The sequence below is a fragment of the Gavia stellata genome, chromosome 32, assembly GCF_030936135.1.
Source record: "Gavia stellata isolate bGavSte3 chromosome 32, bGavSte3.hap2, whole genome shotgun sequence".
NCBI classification, from domain to species: domain Eukaryota; kingdom Metazoa; phylum Chordata; class Aves; order Gaviiformes; family Gaviidae; genus Gavia; species Gavia stellata.
Window position 1 is genome coordinate 6,478,621 of NC_082625.1, and position 22,694 is coordinate 6,501,314.

At 46.9% G+C, this 22,694-nt stretch overlaps 1 protein-coding gene across 3 annotated transcripts in view; it reads right to left on the minus strand.

Moving 5' to 3' along the window:
- LOC104254225 (ceramide synthase 4) overlaps positions 1-22,395 on the minus strand; it is a 45,328-nt gene extending 22,933 nt beyond the window's left edge. Inside the window, exons 1-3 of one of the 3 annotated variants that reach the window (XM_059831798.1) lie at positions 22,374-22,395; positions 18,907-18,961; positions 5,089-5,262 (exon numbers count right to left, since the gene is read on the minus strand). In XM_059831798.1, the coding sequence (XP_059687781.1) occupies positions 5,089-5,262; positions 18,907-18,926 (194 nt within the window). In that variant the 5' untranslated portion in view covers positions 18,927-18,961; positions 22,374-22,395. Of the gene's footprint in view, positions 1-5,088; positions 5,263-18,878; positions 18,962-22,342 lie in introns of those variants that run through there. The other 2 variants (XM_059831797.1, XM_059831799.1) reach the window with 2 other exon arrangements.
- Between the last annotated feature and the right edge of the window lie 299 nt (positions 22,396-22,694).

A 22,694-nucleotide genomic window follows, 5' to 3' on the forward strand; every position in this document is an offset into this window, starting at 1 on the left:
AAATGTATTTCAGAAAGATACATTTCAAAATAGAACACTTGAAAAGGGGGTCCTACCTTTCTTCTGATTCTGAGTTCAAGTACTTGTTCCCTGCAGGTCAAGGATTTTCCTTCCTTTTAATGCACAACGCACGGCTCACGTACTGTCGCAACCCTCCTAGGAAGGGACCTAATCTTTCTGACTAAACCGGGAGTCTATTTAAAGAGTCATTCAAAATAGCCCCCATTCAAGACATCAGGCATGCTCCTAATGTTCCTTTATCTTTCGCATTATCGTCACCATGGAAATTTCTGCATTGCCTACATTTGAAAAAAAAAAAAAAACAAAACCAAAACCCCACAACCCAAACAGTGTGAAATAAAATTATATTATTTTTCTTGTTAATAATCCTGATTATTATCCTGTTAATAATCCTGCAGCCCGGAACACCAACTGTATCCTGGGCTGCATCAAAAGAAGCGTGTCCAGCTGGTCAAGGGAGGTGATTCCGCCCCTCTACTCCACTCTGCTGCGACCCCACCAGGAGCACTGCGTCCAGCTCTAAGGCCCCAGCACAAGACAGACATGGACCTGGTAGACTGGGTCCAGAGAGGGCCACGGAAAAGATCCAAGGGCTGGAACACCTCTGCTGTGGAGAAAGGCTGAGAGAGCTGGGGTTGTTCAGCCTGGAGAAGAGAAGGCTCCAGGGAGACCTTCTTGTAGCCTTTCAATACATAAAGAGGGCTTACAAGACAGACGGAGAGAGACTTTTTACCAGGGCCTGCAGTGACAGGACAAGGGACAATGGTTTCGAACTGAAAGAGGGTAGGTTTAGGTTGTACGTAAGGTAGAACTTTTTTTACAATGAGGGTGGTGAAACACTGGAACAGGTGGCCCAGAGAAGTTGTGGATGCCCCATCGTTGGAGGTGTTCAAGGTCAGGTTGGATGGGGCTCTGAGCAACCTGATCTAGTGGAAGGGGTCCCTGCCCACGGCAGGGGGCTTGGAACTAGATGATCCTTAATGGTCCCTTCCAACCCAAACCATCCTGTGATTCCATCATTTTCTTGCTTGTGACATTTTGTCAATACATGTACGCAGACACAGCCCAAAGACAGAGAAGCGGACACACAACAACAAGCAATTCCCTGCTTTCCTGCTCCAGGGAGACAAACAATGATACTTCTCCAGCAGTGCATGAGAGCACTGGCCTTGGGTAAATCAAACTGCTACAGCTTAGTAGAGAAGTTCTGCAAACACACTTTAGGGGTAATAACCCCTAAACTTGCCATCCACCCTCCTCCTAATGTAGCCCAGGACGCAGTTTGCCTTCCTCGCAATGAGAGCATCTCCTGGCTGACACTGAACCCGGTGTCCTGAAGACCCTCATCTGTATGCAGTCTCCTCACAGATCAAATCCTTCTCGAGAGCAATTTGGGAACTCTTTGGACTCAAATTCACTGGCTTTCAATTCCCAAACATCCAACGATCACAGGTCAAGTCCAAAATCAGACCATTAAATTGTATGGAAATTCTGGTTTTCAACTTTCTGCTTTACCATCCCTCAAAGCACTTCAGTTTCCACAGTTTCCTAACCATATAGGCAAGAAACACTTTGCAGCAGAAGCTGTGATTCCTTCAGAATCATAAAACTCCAAGAATTTGATTTTTATGGAAAAGGGTCTCAAACATTATAGAACTAGAAGAGAAGCTGGCATCCCTGCTTGCAGGCATATGTCCAGGGAAAAGTTCTGCTAAGGTATGCAGGTGCTTAAAAGCAGGCTCCAAGTTACGGGTGCAGGACATATCTCCTACTCACAAGCACAACCTGGAAACATCAAAGGAAGAGGAGGGGTGCCCAACTTCTAGGTCCTCTCTTTTGTCACAACATCGTTACCTACCTCCCCCAGCACCTGCTTCAGTATTGTGGCAAAGACTAGCAGCATTGCAGCAGTAACAAGCTTTCTGCTCTCCAGCACTGAATGCCCCGTTTTCCCACCCTCCCCAGGGCAAACTGGCTCACAGAAGAGTTGCTTCACCAAAGCGTGAGCTGTTTCTTCTCCCCCAGGGCTGCACCTACCACCTGCTCAGCTCTCCCAGGCCCCACCCAGCTACTGCGTGTCCTCTTCCCACAGCCACCACCTAATCCACAGAATAACTGGTTGTTAAAAGGATGGCGCTCTCTCAGTTCTTCCCAGTTCAGACAGCAGGTGCCAAGGAGAGGAAAATCCGTGCTCGAGGAAGCGGGGTCTTTCCCAGGTTTAATCTCCAAACCAAGAAGATGGAACCAGCGGCCCAAGCACCGTGGCTGATGCAGTTACTGAATGACGGATTGCAGAAAATCCTCTGGGCTTCTCCTGCCTCTTAGTATTTTCCTGGAGTTCTGACACACGTAAATGACATGAACACATTACAGCATTTCTGAAATCCCAGAGCAGGCCCCATCAGGAACACAGAGCATATCTAGAGAAAAAAATGCTTTGTGCCCAACGCACAGTTGCAAGTGACAGGTGAGGGCAGAACAAATTGCCAGAAGTCAAGCTAAAGCCACCAAACCCAGACTTGGATACTAGTTACATACACTCATTTTGACCCGCAGAGCAGGTGTAGAAAGCTACAAAGTCAAGGCCATCTACATGGACAATGAGAAATAACATACACATCCTTTCGGTCTGCAATTCTCAAACTTTGTGCAAATTATTTAAAACAGGGCTAATGCCACTGTACATACAATGTAACGGAGCAACAGAGGACTTGATTCATACCTCCCATTCAGTATGGGAAAGCTTTCTTCTCCAGGATGAACTGACTGCAAAAGAGTAATGATTGAGAATGAGAAAATGCCATGCTGAAATCAGTGACTGCAGAGAGTTAGGACAAACAAGAATACAGCTCAGAACACCGGCTTATAATTGGCATAGGTAAGACAGTGGTATGATTATAGGTTTCCTGGACCTGTAAAATGGGCTTGTGATACTATCTTTTTTAAGGGTGTGACAAGAAGCTTTTATTTAATGAAGTTTGTGAATCAAACCAGCCTTAAAATTAATGTAGATTAAAATTAAGTAGAACCAGGCCTGTGGAAACTCTCCCAGCTGAGGCAGCACTTGGATGGGAAAAAAAAAAAATCTGTTTACCTGACCATCGGCATCTTAAAGCAGATGGAAAAGATATTGAGACTGACTAGGAGTGGAGTGACAAGAGGAAGGGGAACAAAGGGACAGAGTCACAGAAGCACAGAATCGATGCCAAAAGGGACCTCTGGAGATCATGCAGCCCACCTCTGCTGCTCAAGCAGGGTCAGCTACCGCAGGCTGTGGAGGGCTGTGTCCAGATGGGTTGCGAGCATCTCCGCAGACGGAGACTCCACTCCCCCTCTGGGGAACCTGTTCCAACGTTTGACCACCCTCACAGTAAAAAAAGCATTTTCTTCTGTTCCAATGGAGTATCACACGTTTCCGTTTGTGCCCATTGCCTCTTGTCCTGTCACTGGGCACCACGGAGAAGAGTTTGGCTCCTTCTTCTTCCTGCTCATGGCTTGTACTGGGGAGCCTAGAACTGGACAGTCCTCGCCAATGCAGGCCACGGGGGCTAATCTCCAGCTTCACATTGCAAATGTGTCCAAGTCGCCGACTGACAGCGCCTTCCTAAAGGAGTACTTATCCAGCCCTGTCTTGCAGATCAGTGAGGAAGAAATGTGAGTCACTTGTGCTTTAATGGTTACCTACAGCCCCTTGGTTCCCACAACAGTAAAGGTAACAGAGACACCTATGTCCCCAGGAAAGCGCAGGATAAAATCCATGGAATTTATGGAATGCACACTAAGCGTATTGTTTACAAAGAAGAGATTTGGATGCCAATTTTGTAGCATCATCAAACGATTACTTAAAGAATCATTCAGGCATTTCTGTTTACGTAAAAATACTGGCTGGAAGTTGTTTGGTTTCTTTTTACTAAAGCCATTCTCACAACAGAGCTCTGAATCATTTCAACTTCTATAAATTTGTCCAAGCTCTCCTTGTATCACAGAGAATCTGGAGAAGAAACGTCTTTCTAGCCTACAGAGCTCTGCATCCGTTTTCTTGTGCAGCCACTTTTTAAAAAAAAGAGATGACAAAAACATTTTAATTGTCTTTTTTTCCTCTTTCTAAGCTTAAAACCACTGTAGAGTTGACTAAACTATTTCAAAAGATTACCTCGTCCATCAGCAACCAGGAATAGGGATTTTTCAATCCCGTGAAGACCACTTTGAAGAGGATTCAAAATCATGAAAGGGGACTTACTCCGCAGTCTTGACAATGGCTGACACGATGGTAAATCTCAGCTATCCACCAGCAAATCATGTTGCGCAGATCACACTAACTATTGACTCAACTGCATAAAGCAACAGCACCAGCTCAGGACCTTTACGACACCCAATGAACCCTGCAGGATTCCTAGCTATGCCTTTGCCATAAGCTCCAACTTTTCCGTGCTGAAGAGTAATATGCCAAACACTCAAATGGCTCTGGCTGGAAAGAAGCAGCTACAAGCGTCTCTACGTGGCACTCCCACGGAAATGACACTCCTGAACAGCAGTGGTCAGCAAAATGCAGACGGTTGTGTGGCTCTGCGGGGCTGATTCTGAGGTCAGATGACTCAGCCCAACCTGACGCATCTCATTCAGGCTTGTCCGTCACCTGCGATATCCCAGATCCCCGTTACCCAAGGTAAAGGAGACTTAACTGTAGTTGGGGAGTCTAAACAGGATTTCTGCTGCACTCGACCCAGAAACAGCAAGTAATGTGCAACAGAACCCAAAACAGCGTGTCTGCCGTCTAAAACACAAGCAGAAACCTCATCTAGGGCCTACCTGGTTTAAGTGCAGAAGTCACATTGCTTACAGTTAGACCTTAAGGGTAGGGCTTGTGTTCTACATTCAACACGCTTCTTTAGCCGGTACAGAGGGCTGGAAAGAAAGAGCTGAAAAATGCACCTCAGCAGACTTTATGACCCAGAGTTTCTGGGGACCTCTTCAGTCATATGTTGGCACAGACTATAAAGCCAGCTTTTGGGCCCAAACGGCCAGCGTTATTCCCTAAAAAACCCCAAACAGTACTAAGCAACTTACCTTTCAAAGGCACATCGAATGACAACCAAGATCAAAGCAAAAGGGATACTGAGCAGGAGATCACGAGGCTGAGGGTAACGGACGTCTTCAGACTCTTGCATGTCCTCCCAGGTGACTCCTGGGGGCAGCCAGAACTCATGCTGCCACAGCCACTCCGTCAGAGCGTGTGCCATCCTGGAAGGAAGAGAGACCAGAACAAACTGAGGACAGCCTCGCACACAGCAAACCTGTCAGCACAAGCCTGTGGTGAAGCAGAGGAAGGATTACATCCTCGCTGAGGTTGCATCTGGCTGTGAAAGCAGAAGAGGTGTGGAAGGCATCAGCGCCCAAGGAACTGACGACCTGCTCGCAGATTTTTATCCGGTGCTCGGTGACTGCTGACTCCTGGCACAGAACCAAAAAAGGGCTACAACGGAGAGAACTGCCTCAGAATTCAACAGAACATTAGTGTCGTTCTCAGCAAGGTGTATCAGAAAGTTCTACTGCAGCTTCTCAGGTTCATAGGTTCCTTTCTACAGGACTGACAGCTTGGTGTCACGAGGATGCGGCAAGCCTGCTCCAGGGCTGGCTGCCAGCTGTCCTTTTACATATACATACCCTTACTGTTTAGTCTTTGACCTTTTGCATTTATTTGTTTCTATTTACACATTGCAGTTCCACCATGTGCATGTGTGTGTCTGTATGCATTATAATTAATATCATTCTGAGACTTCTCCTCTAAAAAAAAAAAAAAAGATCTATCCTCTGCTTTAAATGATTAAGGAAAGTACTTCCAGCTAACTGGTAAGCTGGATTCTCAATGTAATTTTAAAGACCATGCCTGAAGGCGGGATTTGCATACTTGATCAGAGAATTTAGCAGTGTAAAAGACAGTGGAATTGGTGTAACGAAGCATTCAACACACAAATACTGTTGCTAGATAATTCTACCTCATACACAAATGTCAGCTGCCCTGCCCTCCAATACAGGCCGCTCATTCGAGCTGGTAACAACAAATATCCCAAACACAAGCTCCAAACAGAAGTCAAACAGACTCTGTGCAGGCACAGCATAAGGGAAGGGGAAGCGTGGGAATGAGATGCCCATTGACGTCATCTGAACAGCACACGGGAAATGCCACCTTACAATGCAAAGGGAAAAAGCATGTAATTTAAGTGTCTGACGTGTGTATCACAAAGCATCTCACCCAGTGGAGGCCCAAACCCTGGCCCATTTTCTGCAAGGAGAACTGCCTAACAGATGGAAGAGGAATCATAGGTTTGATTTGGAAGACACCTTGAATTCAGAAGTAGTTTCTTTGTTAGTTAAACTGAAGATCTGCCTTATTCCAGAATTTTGCAGAGTCTGAGGGATATCGTCCGAATCGTAACCTCTTTTCTTGATTTGGACTTTACTATTCATCTCAATGTGTCTCTTGAGCTGACTACGATGGGAAAGAACAGGACCCTGTTCCTTCAAATTTGACTCTCGTTTCTCCTGGAGCATGCACAGCCAATTCAGTGTGATGACAAAGCTGATTACAAATGTAGGTGTAATTGATACCAAGCGGATGCAAACTTTCTGACCATTTAAGATATACAAAGCAGGAAAACACCTTCCCCTTTTCCTCAAAGAAAAAGGAAAAACACCTTGCTAAAAATGCACACTTCTCCTCCTCCCTGCATTCCCTGATTTCACCTTTTGATACTAAAACCCACAAGATACAAATACCACCTAAAAATCAGAGGCCCGACAGACTGCAGAACTGCAACCAAAAGAAGTGGCAGTAAGGCTAATACCCAACTGCACTAGCTCCAGAAAGAACATCCAGGTCTTTTACCAGCTTTCAGTTTAACAATAATCACAGTCTTTTGTCTCTGGTGCAGCTTCTGGGACTCTGCAAACTGCAGTTTTGCTCCCACTTCCAGGCTCTTCTCCATTCCTTCTGCTAGCTCTCCTTCCAGTGCAAGGTCTGAACAGAAATCATCGGCACATAAAGCGAAGATGAACAGGGTTTATAGACTCTTCAAATTCTGTTTTAAGAGCCTGACAATCGAGATGCCACAGTTCTTAAGTTGCTTGCCAAATCTCGAGTCTTTACAACTCTCCGGGGCCTAGAGTCTAACCTAAATTACTTCACCAAGGCTGTCTGGAGGTGGGAACATCTCCCACCCACTGTCTGTCCCCTTCTCCTCTGGCAGGGCTGTAGGATCCTTTAGCGCTAGCTCCCTTTCCGTTTCGCCTTTGGTGATTCAGCAAAGGCACCTGAAGCCAGGACCATGGGATAGCGGTGACAAGGCTTGTTGTGTATTACAAAGAGAGAAGCTAGCTGAAGCGCACACACACACATGCTGAAGAAAGCTTTTCAGACTACTCAGTAAACATGCTGTTAACCAGTTTAGCTCCAGTTGGGTGACACAGACGTGAGCCCATGGCACAGGCTGGCTACTGGGCTGAACCTCAGAGCCTCGGTGAACCAGGTTTTCAGGGTGCCCCCGAGTCTCCTGGAGACTGTGAACACAGGTTTCTGCACAAAACTCTACCGTTACAGAGCAGAAAGCGTCTATGCAGAAGCAAATTGTATGAGCACGCGCTTAGCCTATGATGAGTTCAACACGCTGTCACTATGAAGCATGGTGACAGTCTTCCAAAGCAGCTTGTGCACTTCAGACAGGTACTGGACACCAGCTTAGAAAAGTCTGATAACCTAAGCGAGGCGTCTGAATCACAAAGAGCTTTACAAGGCACGAAAGACACCAACCTCAAAAGTAGGGGTAAACCTTGTTAGCTGTTAAAAATCTCAGCTCTGGTCAGGAAAAGCATCAGGGCATCAGGAATACCTAGGAGAACTACAGAGAGAAATTACGCTTCCGCCCTGCCTCAGCTCTTCAGAAAACACTTCTTCAGTACCCCCGGGTTACCCCACAGTGCAGAGACAGCAGGCACGCCAGGGAACGCTGCCAGAGTAGCTAGCTTTGCAATTACACAACCAAGGATTCTCCCTCCAGAACTCTACGTATCTGGCAGCAACACCAAAAGATGCAACACACGCTTGGTAGAGGACAGCAGCTGAACTCTGCCGAGGGCTCTCTGTGGGGAGTATAGAAAATAAGTCTTCCCATTTGCTTAAGGGGAATATTCTCCGATTCAAAGTGCTAAGGAAGTAAACAGCCATTATCGCATCTACTCTCATGTGCAAACTATACGTAGTCAGGATCACCTTCCTGAAAAATTCCTTTCTCTCTGCAGCTATCTTCATACGTCGCAAACGTATACAAAACGGTACAGTACGAAGCAACATATTTATCTTCTGCAGTTTACACAGGCCAAGTTCCCAAGCCGAGGCAGCTGGAAAGCTGAAGACAACGGTGTGTCTAAAATGCCCTTTGAGCACCCACAGAACAGCATAAGTGAGCCCATTTCTTTCCCAGAAGTTCTCTAGGCTTCACAGAGCATCCTGCGTTATTAGTTGTAGCTTTGTAATAACATACAGGACGAAGCCCTGCAGCTCTGAATACAAGTGTAACAGAGAGACAGCCTCTCACACACAGAGCTCAGCAAGAACGAAGGAGAAAACCAACACTGCAAAACGCTCTCCCGCACCTGATGCTAAACGGATCAGCATTAGGATTTCACAAAGAGCAAACAAAATAGTAAACGCTGGAAGAACAGTATTAAGTTTGTCATTGAATACACATGTAAGGATGAAATCAGGAACAGAGGAGTGAGTATCACTGCTATGCCATGGGGACAGGGAGGACAAGGCTTCGGCACTTACCGAGCCTCAACTGTGACAGGATCAGGCACTCGGTATATAACCCAACAAAGCTCCTTAAAGTTGACACACCTAGGAGGTCTTGAAGCAACTGGACTTTGTGCAGCCCCGCAGCCCCATCCACTGTATTCACATTGTTAAATCTTGCCTTTCCTGATTTCTTTTTTTTAAACTAGGTAGTTTTATCTGATTCCTTAGAGTTACGAAGGTCTCTGCTGTCAGGCTGCCCTGAGCTGCTCCAAGGAAAGCAGAAATTGCTGTGCTGGCCAGCAGGAATGCACCTGCAGTATCCGCACACTGCCACAGAGAGCAGCACTGCAGGCCTCCCTGAACCCTGAGCCACGATCAGGAACGCTGCTATACTTAAAGCCCTTAGGGACATATTGCTATACAGTTTCACTTTCAAAGCAGAACTGTTGGAGAAGCAGCATGGCACCTAGCTAGAAAGCTTACTCCTTGTCTCACAGGTGAAATGGCTAAGCAGGTTTACCCAGAAAACCTAACTTGCTCACATCTTCAAAGAGTTATTCTGCTGCTTCCCTTACAGAACCTATTCCCAAGCCAAACATTCATATATGGGTACATGAATACTCGTCTAAATCCACATATGTGAATATAGGAGATAAGGGTGGAGAAGAAACAGAGAGATGGGAAGATGATATAAAGAGCCATCATAAAAGAAAATATTACACTGGAGTTTTCAATTTGCTGTTAAAACAAGAAAATGATCCATATTTGTTTTAAAAAAGCTCACACTGGAGTTTTTACTTTGCTTTTTGACTAGCCAATATTCTAATCCTCTCTATCTTGTCTATAGCTCATACAACTAGCTATAGGCAGAGAAACGGAAAACCTTTCTCTGTGCATTCCTCTGTCTCCAAGTAGATTCTGTTTCTGAACAGGATTTCTGAGACAAGCGTCCAGCATTAACAGCCGCATTTTTTAATACAAACCTCTGCTGTTAGTCCCCAAATGCACAACGCTGCACGCTGTGCTATCCAAGGTCACCTCATTCCTCTTAAAGGCCTTCCAGTTCTTGATCCCACCGGAGATGGTCCATTGTCTGCAGGTGGATTATACAGGTTTGTGGGTGGACAATGCCCCAGGTACAAACATCCCCCAAGTGGCTCTGGGCCAGGCTGTTTAGGGCTGCCAAGTCTTATGAGCTTAAGTGCAGCATCATGCTAACGACATCGCCGCCAGAACCTGCACAGGTATTCCTGCAGAAGCCTTCCTGGAATAGCCAGTTTTCCCAGGACTTAATTAACCACCAGCAGCACAGTACTGCCACAGGGGAAATTGTTAGTTAATGTGGAAGCACACCACCATAAGGATGCAGTTCCATTGCTTCTCGATTCCTGGTGTCATACCTGCTTTCTGATACTGCCTTATCCGTAACAACATTTCCTTTGCCTGAGATCCCTCGCATTCCCTATCCCTCTGTGGGTTCTTCACCATTTTAAGGCTTTTCTTATCATCAAGTCAGTTTAACCACGGATGGGCAGTGTCCAAGGAACTCAGCTGAAATTTATCAAGTAAGAAAAATGCTTCTCTAAGAATGTCCTCCCATGGCAAAAGAAAAAGAAAAAGAAAAAAAAAATCAAAATCTTTCCTTACAGTTCCAGTCCATGGACCACCTATTGACCTTCACTCTCTTGGCATGCCTTCTCCTCACTCCCTTTGTCAAAGCAACTTTCCTACAAAACCCACCATCCTCTACACCTCTGTTGTGGTTTAAGCCCAGCTGGCAACTAAGCACCACGCAGCCCCTCGCTCACTCCCCACCTGCCCCAGCGGGATGGGGGAGAGAATCGGAAAAGGTGAGAAAGCTTGTGGGTTGAGATAAGAACAGTTTAATAAGTGAAATGAAATAAAATAAAATAATAATAATAATAATAAAAATTGTAATGAAAAGGAAAATAACAACAACAACAAACAAGAAAGGCAAGTGATGCAAATGAAAACAATTGCTCACCACCCTCCAACCGATGCCCAGCCTGTCCCCGAGCAGCCGTCCCCTGGCCAGCTTTCCCCCTAGTTTATGTACTGCGCATGACATCGTATGGTATGGACTATCCCTTTGGTCAGTTGGGATCAGCTGTCCCGGCTGTGTCCCCTCCCAACTTCTTGTGCACCCCCAGCCTACTCGCTGGTGGGGTGGGGTGAGAAGCATAAGAGGCCTTCACGCTGTGTAAGCACTGCTCAGCAGTAACTAAAACAACCCTGTGTATCAACACTGTTTTCAGCACAAGTCCAAAACATGGCCCCAATACTAGCTACTATGAAGAGAATTAACTCTATCCCAGCCAAAACCAGCACAACCTCCATTGCTTTGAACTTCTTTTGGAGATTATTATAAGCCTGCTTGCTCTGGCCATAACTGATGCAGAATCTCCAATCACATGGACGGATTCTGGTATGAATCGTGGGTACCAATCTCTTTTGAGCTGCAGCCAGGTCTGCTTTATTTCTCCTCTGTTCCCCAGCTTTCTCCTCTCTTTCTCCTGTGATTCTGAATGACCTTGTCTTTTCCCTAAAACCACAACTTCCAGCAGAATCTCCCCGTCATTTTTGCATGAAATAAGACTGTTTTCCAACTCTGACTAGTAGTGAGAGAAACAAAACCGCAACCTCCTTCCCTTTGTAACGATCAACATCATTCTCCAGGCTCACTCTCCTCATCCAGACTTCGTTCTCCACATCCTCTTCTCTGGAAGCTGGCTGAAAATTGGAAATCATCTGCGCAGCCTTGTTTCTCCACCAGCGACCGCTTAGCCTCAATTTTCTGGCTTTCAGATCTTCTCCTCACTTAGACCTACCTGCTGGCACCTCCTATCAAATTAGTTCACATCTGCTGCCCACCCAGGAATAAATGCACTTTGCCGTTCTTCACCTTTTTCAAGGACCTTTTCACTATTTGTTTGCTTCCACTACTAGTCCAACAGAAGCTTGATTCTTCACTCCTAACTTTAAAAGCAGAAGGGCAAAATTCGCCTCCACAGCCCCCTGACTAAGAAAACATCTCTTTTCAGCCCACTGAGAGAGCTGGGTTGCTCTGCCTTGGCTCCTAGACTTTCCAGCTTTTCACCAACTTCAATCCTATCATACTCTGGTGCAGGCTGGTCATGTGCTGCTCTGCTCCAAGGCAACAATTTTCATACATACCCTCTTCCGGGAGGGAGACCTCCGTCCCAGAAAAAGCATAAAATGCCCAAACGAACGTTACAAGCTGCACACAAAAGTCCAGCAAGCAGACAGACTTGCTTACCTAGAGCTCCAGTGAACATCTTCCTTACCCAGCATAAATTACTTACTAACTTCCATACCCTGTGATCCACTTGCCAGCTCCTTTGCTGCTCGGCTGCTCCGACTGCCGAGTGTTTGGCTCCCAAGCAGACTGCCAGGTATGCCCGACAGCACAGCTTTCAGGCTGATGTCACTCATCCACGTCAGAATACAAATCAGATACCTCTTCTCACTCCATCACCCCTCATTGACGGGGATGAGTACAACTCCTTGGTTTTGCTCAGTAAAAAACAAGTACTGGTTTCACCAGTTAAAAACAGAGGCACTGCGTACCTCTGGCTTCACCTTGTCTTTGGTCTGGAGGTACTCAGAGCAGCGGGCCCAAGTTCTTCTTAGCCTTCCTCTTGCTGCCAAGGGCTTCTTACAGAAGCCGTTCTGGGTGCCCTTCACATCCCTCACTCCAGCTGAGCTTCGGCTTTCCTAGCTCCATCCTTGTATGCTCAGGCAACACTTCTACATTCCTCCTGGCCATCCATCCCCACTTCTACCTTCCTGATACCTCCGTTCTGCATTTGAGCTCAAACAACAGCTCCATGTTCATCCCTGCTGGCCTCCTGCCATTTTTGTTTGCCTTCCTGCATGTTGGGACGGACTACACTTGAGCTTGGAGGAGGCTGTCCGGGAAGACCAACCAGCTGTCTGGGCCCCTTTGCCTGCCAGGACAGTCTCCCAAGAGATCCTGCCAAGCAGATCCCTGAGCAAGCCAAAACCTACCCTCCTGAAATTTCAGAAAAACCCAAGAAATTACATGCACATTTTGAAATACCATGGCTGTTTCTGCCATATTCCTCCGTCAGGAACCTGGAGATGCTTCCCTACTATGGCTGAAGAAACCTGGGTTGAACCGCAGCACCCGTTGTCAAACTAGTCTCAGAAATAAAGTGCTGTGCTATGTTACCAGCATAAAAAGCAGCAGAGACAAAAGGACCTTTGCAGGCTCCGCCTGGCACCTACCCCATGGCTGCATTATTAACTAACATGCCTTTATTACTTCCAGGGTAGGGTGAGGTAACATAAACCTCGCTCTCCTCACACTTGGTTAACAATCAGTACTCTGCTACTGAACCCTAACTCTACAAACAAAAAAATTTTCAAGAAAAACCACTGGAGACTGCACGCTGACTGTTCTGGTAAGACACAAGAACACCAGGTTCTACCATCACTGGGTGAAAAACTACAGACCATACGCATCTTAGCCAGAATGTCAGACACGACTGGTGTCCAAGCAAGGCAACTGAGGCATCCAAAGCAACAGCTAGAACATCTCCACAAAATACATGAAGACACGTATTCCCAGATCTGCGTGTCTTTCCTGAGAGAGCACAAATGTGAAATGCAAGAAGGAGGCACCTATAAAATCCAAACGAGCTACTCAGCAATTTCTTTGGATTTTTTCCTTCATTCTTTCTTCTAATGTCTGCTATTTCCTCCAGTCTCACTGAAGAAATAGCAGTCACTGGCTGACATCACTTGATAGAACTCAGGAAGAAAATCAAGTTACTGGCCTCAGGCCACAGTGAGCCAAGAATTCAGGTTGGAAGATCACACAAAGAAATCAAGAGGGAGCTTACTTCCACTTGAACGGCTCATCTCTCCTTTCTCTGAATTCACCAGTACCAAAGCAAGCAAGAGTCAGGCAGTCTTGGTGAGACCTTCTCCTTCAAACCGAGTTCAGAGACAGCAAAAACTGCCTAAAAGCCCTCTAAGCAGAAACGCTATTTGTCGCCGAGGACTGTACCAACAAGCAGTTTGTACACCAACAGAAGCGTTTTCACAGGTTTTGGAAGGAGACAGGCACAAAAAGGAATCCCACACTGTGAGAATACACACTGAATAAAGCTCAAAACTTTAAGCACGAGCAGCAATAACTTTGTGAAATCCTCAAAACTCTTCCAAAGGCAAGTTCTGGCCTTACAACCCAGGTCCTGTGCCTGAAGGTTCAGATGCTGGAGGAGCAGAAAATATTTGCCCAGACCTTTCGATACGATACATACCCCAGACATCTCTTCTACTGCCAGCTGCAATTTTTCAACTGACTGTCACTGTCCCTGTTACTCAACAATCACATATCAGGCCTCAAAAATTTTAATTTTGACTTAAAAACCGGGAAAAATAAAAAGTAGGCAGTAGGTTCAAGTTTCCAAGCCATACTCAAGTCCCATTAAAATACCGCACAGCTCTCAATAAAGCCTCTTTCACATAAGCTCACGGGACAGTGCAATGCTTGTCCACACACTACCTGATTCTTCAGCCCTTTCAAAGCATAAATATTCCTAAGTAGTCATTCGGTTCTGGTCTGATGGCCCTCTCCTAATCTGTCCTCTAAGAATCAGCCTTGGCAAGCCTTTCCGTTCCCTTCCAGGAGAGCTCTTCCTCTTCTGCCCTGCCACCTCTGGCCATGCGCTTAGGTCTGCAGGTTTTAGCAGCCCTCAGAAGCTTGTCATCCCTAGTTTCATCTAGAGTTCCTACTTCCCTGCAGTCCAAAGCCTCACTCACCATTGCTCCTTATTTGTACAGTCAACCCCTCCAGTGAGTCAAGCACTCGGTTATCCTTCCGGTTATCCTTCTCTCTCCCACAAATGGGCCATTTCCCCAAAGACATGTTTTCTAAGTCATCACACCAGCAACCAGGAACATTCAGCTAAGTGAAGCACTGAACTCCTGAACTGCTCATCTTAGGTCAAATGAGAGAATCAGTTCTGATTAGATAGGAAGGCAAAGGGACAGATGTGCGTGACTTCTCTGCCACAGAGCGAGCAAAGCTAAAACATCAGAGTGGAATTGGATCATCTTGAATGCCAACGCTGATTAGGAAAGTGCTCAGGACAAACTTGTTTGCATGAAGTTGAGGGAGGGCATCCTATATCACAACCTAGTACACCTACAAGGTGCGGAGCATGACTTTTCACGCAACCCTCGTTCTCCTCCCTCCTGCAGGAAACACACAGGCTTTAATTACTTTGTATGAGCTGGCTTTGAATTTCAGTATCAACGGTTCCATCAGTTTCCCAGGTACTTGTTCCCACAAACTCCCCAGGCTCTTCCAAAGCTTAGAGAAAAAAGAAGACATTTAATTAGCCTAAAATTAAGATTTTTTAGAATGATACTCTTATACCTCTAAAACTAGTATGTGTTTTCATTATTTTTCACTTCAAAACACAAAACTTAACACCTTATCTGACAATAACACCTACATTCCCAACGTTACTGCAAAAGCAAGCTACATTAAAAACCTTGAGAAAGAGCAACTGATAGAAAGATTTCCCTTTCCCCAAGACTAAAAGAATTGTGACTCGCTTTTCACAATCATTACTGCTTAATGAGTAATGCCAGTTCTCCCATATGATGATGGTTCTTTAAAAAATATTTGAATATGAATTATTCTTGATTAGCACAGATAACTTAAAAGCCCTGTAATACGGATAGCTTATAAAGCAGAATGCAAAACTCAAGTTCTTTCAACAGGCACTGTCCTCCTCTCTTCTTTGCTGGAAGACTATCTAACAGCAAGAGAACCTGCCTCCAACTGAGCTTTACCTTTACATAAACAAAGCATTATGGGACAGTAGATTATTTTGGCATGATACTGAAGGCTGCCACCACACTCTGTTATTTATCCAGCAATTTTGGCGTTACGGGACGGTTTCTGAATTTGATGTACAATGGCACCATTTTAATAAGCGATCCTGCCGCGTGCAGACAGAGCGTTTGTTTCAGATTGCTTAGCCTAGGTGGTCTTCTCCGTCTTCTCCTTATTAACACGGTCACGCCTTAAGCTGCAGATTCCGCCTCCTGCTCTGCTAATGCGGAGTCTCTGCGTTACGCTGCAGGCGTGCGGGGACTGTGACAGACGACTCAAAGACTGCATTTATTCCACACTCGGCCAGTCTCTCTACAATACATACATTGATTTAGCTGCACTGCAGCCAGTTGTTCTGCCCTGCCTGAGCTGAGACAATCACGCCTACACCAGCTGCAGAGGGGGAATATGCCAGCCCGGATCCGGCCCAGGCAGAGTGACAGCCACAGCCATTTCGATCCCCCTGCACAAAGTCAGCACCTCTGGCTCTAGCAGCACAGCCCTGCCTCGTGCTGGCTGAGCTCAGGGTTTATTTTTGAAATACAGATACTAAGGGTCACTTTCTCCTTGCTTCAATTCACCACAAATAGCTTGACAAGAAAAATCACACAGAAATCATTATTGCGGGAATTTGGCCTCCATGCTTTTACTTCACCATCATCTCTAAACAGAAGAATTCCTCTGATCTTTTCTTTGAAAACCTTAAACACAAACTCCAACATAACATCTTCCAGATCCTCCAGAAGCAGGCTATCTTTCACATGCGTATGAAGAAAGACAGATGAATGATAAGGAAGCAGTTGCCCGAAAAAGCTCTGATGGTACCCCAGGGGTAAAAATAACACTGCTTATTACAAAAAAAATAACCTGAACACAGCCTGTAGTTTACCTCTTTTGAGACTTTTTCTTTGCCTTAGCTATGCTGATTCAAAGCCTTGGCACTTACAGGGTTGGAAGGCATATGCTGTACCTGCGTCTGTGGCCATCTGTGCAACAACCTCACAAAGCAAAACATTTGAAGAATTTCTTCATTTTTGGAACTGACTTCTAAAACAAATAAACTAGGTGTTATCAAAACCCTTTTCAGTAAAAGCTGAATCAGTCTTGAAGTTAATGGAATTACTGCAGGTGAGCATATGTCCTATTTTTTTCAAATGGAAGCTACTCTTGAGTTAATTAAACCTAAAGCATATTGGAGGAAGGAGTGGGGAATGTGCACTGGATTCTTGACACTGCCGTGCAATTATGGACAAACATGCTGAGGTGTACTCCTCAGCAAGCAGGAATACACCACAAAAATTACCCCCAACAGAACGAACAGCCTTCAGTGGAGTTTCAAAACTGGCGAAATGACGACATTTGATTTCTCTTTACTTAAGAAGAACCTGTGATGGAATGCCAGTGGAATTAAATATGACACCTTCAATAGTATATACACTGAAGGTTAATACATGCATACAAGAAGAGACCCGCAATAAAATGAAAGCCTTTATTTGAAAGAGGAGGGTGGTAAAGGACACGGAACAAGGACTTGCAATGTATTTCAGCAATCTGTGGAAAACAGCCTACAGCTAGAAGGTCAGCGTGCGAGACCAGGACCACCACCGAGTCACATCATGAGCACATAGCAGGACCAAGAAGAGTAGCTCTGTCTCATTCCTTTGGAGGCAAGGATGCAACTGGTGGAGAGCAACGCTTTGCACCCTTCAGCCCTTTATGGTAGCTTTGCACCAGACATCAGCCTGGGATGGGTAATGGCTCCTGGAACTCATCTCCCCAGCATAATGAAACAAGGACCTGCGTTGTGGATGTCGGGGCTTTGTACCCTGCTGGGCAAGGATGCAGTGCCCCAGCTCCTGGCAGAGTTTCCTAGATGCCTCTTTATCAGATGTACGCCAGGTCCAGAGACTCTGGTAGCTGGAGCTTTTACAGCACAACCTGCAGCGTGTTGCGCTGCAATGAAAACCGCGGTATAAATTCTAAACCTGTGACACATTCCATTGAAGTGTTCAATTCCTCTCTTAAGATGAACTAGAATGAGGACCATTCGTTTTACCAGTAGCAAATAATTACATGATTTTGGCTTTCTAAAGAGCAACCTAGTTTTAAGTAAGTTCTTGTATCAGACAGAGACTCTTGGCTTCCCCTTTCCCTTTAGGTGAAAGCATGGGTTTTCTCCTACAGGGAAGAAATCTGGAACAGACACGAGAAATACAAGCAGGAGATAAAACACAGAGCACAATGAGCAATCCTGACCCTGGAAATCTTATTACTCTTTTGTTCTTATCAGCAGGCTCTAAACTCACAGCTAAAGTAGAGCCGGTTCAAAACGGCACTCCCCGCTTTAAATTGCAATTTAGCATGTACTTGTTAGGGCATAGCAGTGTCTGGATGCATCCAAAGAGTCCAACATTTAAAAAAACTGTGATTTTCCAGATAGTGCTGTGAGGTACGGACTCAATTTTCAGCATTTCCGAGAACAAGTACATGTGAGTTACAGCCCGCAGTACAGAAAATCAAGACGGACTATTTGTTTTGACTTGTGGATGTTAGTCCTTTGAGAGTCTATAATCTCATTTCTTCCAAGTTTGCTTTCACCTGAACAAAGCCAAAGACTGGAGCACAGGAGACCACAGCAAGGGAAGAAACAGATGTGTTTCCTTTAAGATTACATCAAAGGGTGCAGAGATCCACTACAATCCTTACAATGGAACTGCTGCTCTTTCCAGCGTGAAAAGATTCCCCCGCTGAGACAGGTTCCTCCTATCTTAGAGCCAGTGTAAACCAACACTGTCATCAAAGACTAGACCCTGGCCTCCACCCGTTCCTGACCAGCACTCCCACTTCACTGCCACTACCTCCCCGTACTCAGTACAAGAATTTGGGAGGCTTCACAGAGAACCAGGCTGAACAAAAGATTTGGCTTAAAACTTAAACTTTTCTTCTTTTCACTCAGGGCTGATTTTACCCCACGCCGGTTCCTCACTGCCATGCACTAGCTGGCTTCAACATCGTTTGTGCAGGCTCAGTGCAAGGTACGAGAGAAAAGCACAAGTGGCTGGGGGCAGGCAAAGGTGTTACTTCTTCTCTCTACAGAAATGCAGCTCAAGCTGATCAAACCGTACGGTTGCAGAAAACGCCTCCACTGACCTCCAAACATCCAACTGCTACACCATACCTGGAAATAGCTGGATTCATGTCATCAAGTCCTTACTGGTCTCTGCAAACGGAGCCTGGAAAAAAAAAAAAAAACCACAAAATTAAGCCTAAATATTTTCTATACACAGCCCAAAGCAATTTCTGAGTGTACATACGCAACTAACTTGCAAGGACCCTCGGCATCACATCACATAAAACACTCTGGGCCTGTGTTTCTCCCATATTTCTCTTAAGGGTCAGTAGCAAGCTTATAAAACTTTCCCCTGCTCATCTTAGACCTGAAAAAGGAGCGTATGGTAACATTCTAGCTGTGTTTTACTCTCTTGCAGAGAAAAGGGCTATTAAATTCAGATCTGAAGATTCCCTGAGAGATCTTTCCTTTAAAACAAGTGCTTCCGAAGACTTGACAAATCATCATAACCTGGATACGTGGCAACCCAGTTGCTACAGAAGGGATGTTAGATCCCTCGGTCTGCTGCAAGCAGTGGTCACAAACCAAACTCTTTTATACCCGTTCTGTGTGCAGTGCTCTCCAGAAAGACAAGTCCCATGTTGTAACTGCCTTGGAAGAAAACGAGGCAAAGCTCAGAAGTATGCCAGGGTGGCTACAGCCTTACCACCTGCAGCTGTACTGACTAAACCCTCATTTACCATAATCACTATTCACAAGCAGAAATAACTGGTTTTCAGTTTAAGTTTTGTGATTCGAGCCCATATATGCTGCTTCCTTGAATCAGAGAATGCTAAAATGCATCACCTACAGAGGCTTTCAGTTTCTTCCCTGGCCGGGAAAGTATTGTTCTCTGCCACAAACACATCAGAAGAGAAAAAACGGTCTCTGAGCCCGAATGCAGCTTTGCTCCTCCAAAAGCTCTGCAGGGAAGAGTTTAGAATAGTATAGAAGCTGGTGTTATAATACAGAATAAAAATTTAGAAAAACAGTATTCATTTTCTTGATATGTATCTCAAAGGACAGAAAGCAGTCAGACTTCCCTGACACCTTTTTGCTTCTTGGTCCCTCCTGGGCTCACAAATATAATCAAAGATCCTCATCAGCTAGCTGCCTTTCCGAAAAATTCTCAAATGCAGGAATGACTGACACAGCTGATTTTGTGTTTACTGGACACTGCTAGGTCTAGAAAAAATTGGCTGTTGTTCTGACAGAGACTCTTCAGAGCTCGTGCTCTCCTTCAGAGCAGGCACGATTTTGTTCTGCACTCAAAAGGATGTCAGAAAACCCTAAGTAGCCTTCAAAAAGCACAGTAAAAATGCCTTCCATCAAGCTGGTGACCTCATGAAGAGAAGAAAAGGAACTGCCTCGAGTGGAGAAGTTTTAAAAAGAAGGCTCCTTTAGCTCTATTTCTGCCAAAAAAAGCGCATACTAGAAAACCAAACTTGGAAGGCTGTGATGATGTCTGCACGAGTACACAACCTCAGGGCTTCAGGGTTCAGACAGGTCTGTGTCCCCATGTGGGCTCGGGAGGTAAGAGCAGATAGTTGAGACATCCCCAAGCTCCACCATTCGTCCCTCTTTCTTGGTAGAGTGGGGTCTCCCCAGACACTACTGCCCAAGAACAAGGGAAAAGGGCACCCGCTCAGAAGAGACATTTTGATTTTGGTTAGAGCTGAAATACAGCATTAGCTCCTCAAGCACAGCCTGCAGAGTTGGCAGCAGGAATCTCATCTTTGCCACACGTGAACAGAGAAGCCGAGTCTCTCTGAATTACCCCTGTGATAGAGTGCAAAAGTAAATGCAGTTTCTGTGGATTTCGGTGGATGAGAACAGAAGGACAATGTAATACCCATTTCTCATTGCAGGTATTTGTTCTCCTTCCTGCCTGGAAGCAGCTACAAAGCTGAGAAAGCTCTACTTTCTGCTTTCTCTCCTTAACAGAACTCTAACACGAGAAGGGAATTGGATTAAGAAAATTAATATTTTATACGAATTTCACCAGTTTGGAACAGCTAATAGCCCAGGACAGGTATTCCTCACTCAGCAGCATCGATTCTAGGTGAAAAGCACTTTTGGCCTAACATCAGATGCACTTTTCAATTTTGCCAGCTTCTTTGCTGCTCGGAACACAAGCATCTCACAAAGTCCATTATCTTCCAACATACAACCTTAGGTTAACAACATCAAAGCTTTTTCCGTTTTTTTTTTTAAACAGAAATGGGGAAAAAGCTCCTCCGCAGTTTTAGGTCTCCGTAAGTCTCCTGACTCTCCTGATAAACCTGAGCTTGTGGGTACGCCAATCCCCAGCAGTCTCACATCTGGCAACCAGTCGTCCCTGTCGGCCAAAAGAGAGATTGCCTCCGTTGGAGGACTAACATCCCCCCGTCTGTCCTCTCAAACACACCTTCCATCCGACTTTTGCAAAACTCACCTCAGAAAACTTCACATTACAGCTGCAAAACAAGGAATTCTCTTTAGATACCGATAAGCGACTCAGATCAATGAGCAACCATTTTCAAACCTGGCTAGCTAAAACTCAGATGTCTGACTTCACATCAAGCATCGTTACCTACCCCAGAAACACTCGCCTCGTGCTCCGACACCTGACTTTAGCCTTACTCAGCTGCCAGCGCTTCCTAAAACCTACCGTCCGATCTGGCTTTACATGATTCCAGAAGTGCAATTTGCCATCAAGCGTTTCCTTTGGGTTTTTTGGCACCTGTAACCTAACCGGAATTTTGTCCGTCCTTCTACTGCTTGGATTTTGACCATTACACTGCTCTTTCTAAAATTAACCATCATCACACGCACGTTCCTTCAGCCTCGTGGCCAGCTTTGCCACCCTTTTCCCCGGGAACAGTTTTCATTGCCAGCGAGAAAACCTCCCCTCAGTCCCCTCACTCCTCAGGCAAAGGGCGAGCAGTGAAGCGCTGAAGACTCTCCCAAGAGCTGCCCACAGGAGGACAGAAGGGCTTCGCAGAAAGCTCCGCTCCGGCCGCCCGCTCCGGCCTCCCCCGCCGCAAAGACGGCTCAGTCCAAGCCTGGATTTCTGTACCCATGTCCTCCGAGCCGGCGGCGCGGAACCCCCTCGCAGAGAGCTGCGCCCAGGATCTCTCTCCTCCTCGGGGCTGCCGCAGCCGGCAAGAGCCCACCCGGCCCCTTCCCCGCCCCGCCGGCTGCCCCTCAGCAGGCGGGAGCCAGCTCCTCGCAGCTCTTCCCTCAGAGCCCGTCTCCGCCGGGGCGCGGCCGGCACGAGGAGTCGGTCCCCGAGACCCCCTTCCCGCCGGGGTTGCTGCGGCCCGAGCGGGAGCCCGCGCCCCTCGGCAGCGCTCGCAGCCCAGGCGCCACAAGCCCCCGGCCCCGCCGCCCCCTCCCTCCCCGGGCACCGCCGCCTCCCGGACGCTGCCCGCTCCCCCGCTGTCCTCCCGGGCAGCCCCCGGACTCCCCCCCACGCTGCCGGCACCGCCGGCTCCCGCCCTTCCTTCGCCCGCCGCCCGCTCACCGCCAGCCTCCCCCGCCGGGGCCACACCGACCCCGTCTCCGCCGAGACCCGCGCCGCGCCGGCTGCTGCGCGCCCCGAACGGAGCGAGGAGGCGGCGGGGGCCGCGGGGCGGGGCGGGGCGGGGCGGGGCCGGGGGGGGGGGGGGCGGCCCGGGCGCTGCTCCGCTCCCCCCCGGCGCCGGTCGGGCCGCGCCTCTCCTCGCTCCCGCCCGGCCCCCCCGGCCTCAGGGCGGCCGCCGTGGGGAGGCCTCGGCGCGGGCAGGAGAGTGCGGAGCCGAGGGCCCCGCGGCCCCCCGGGGCGGGGTCTCCCTCAGGCGGGAGGGCTCCGAGGGGCACCCGAAGCCAGCGGGCCA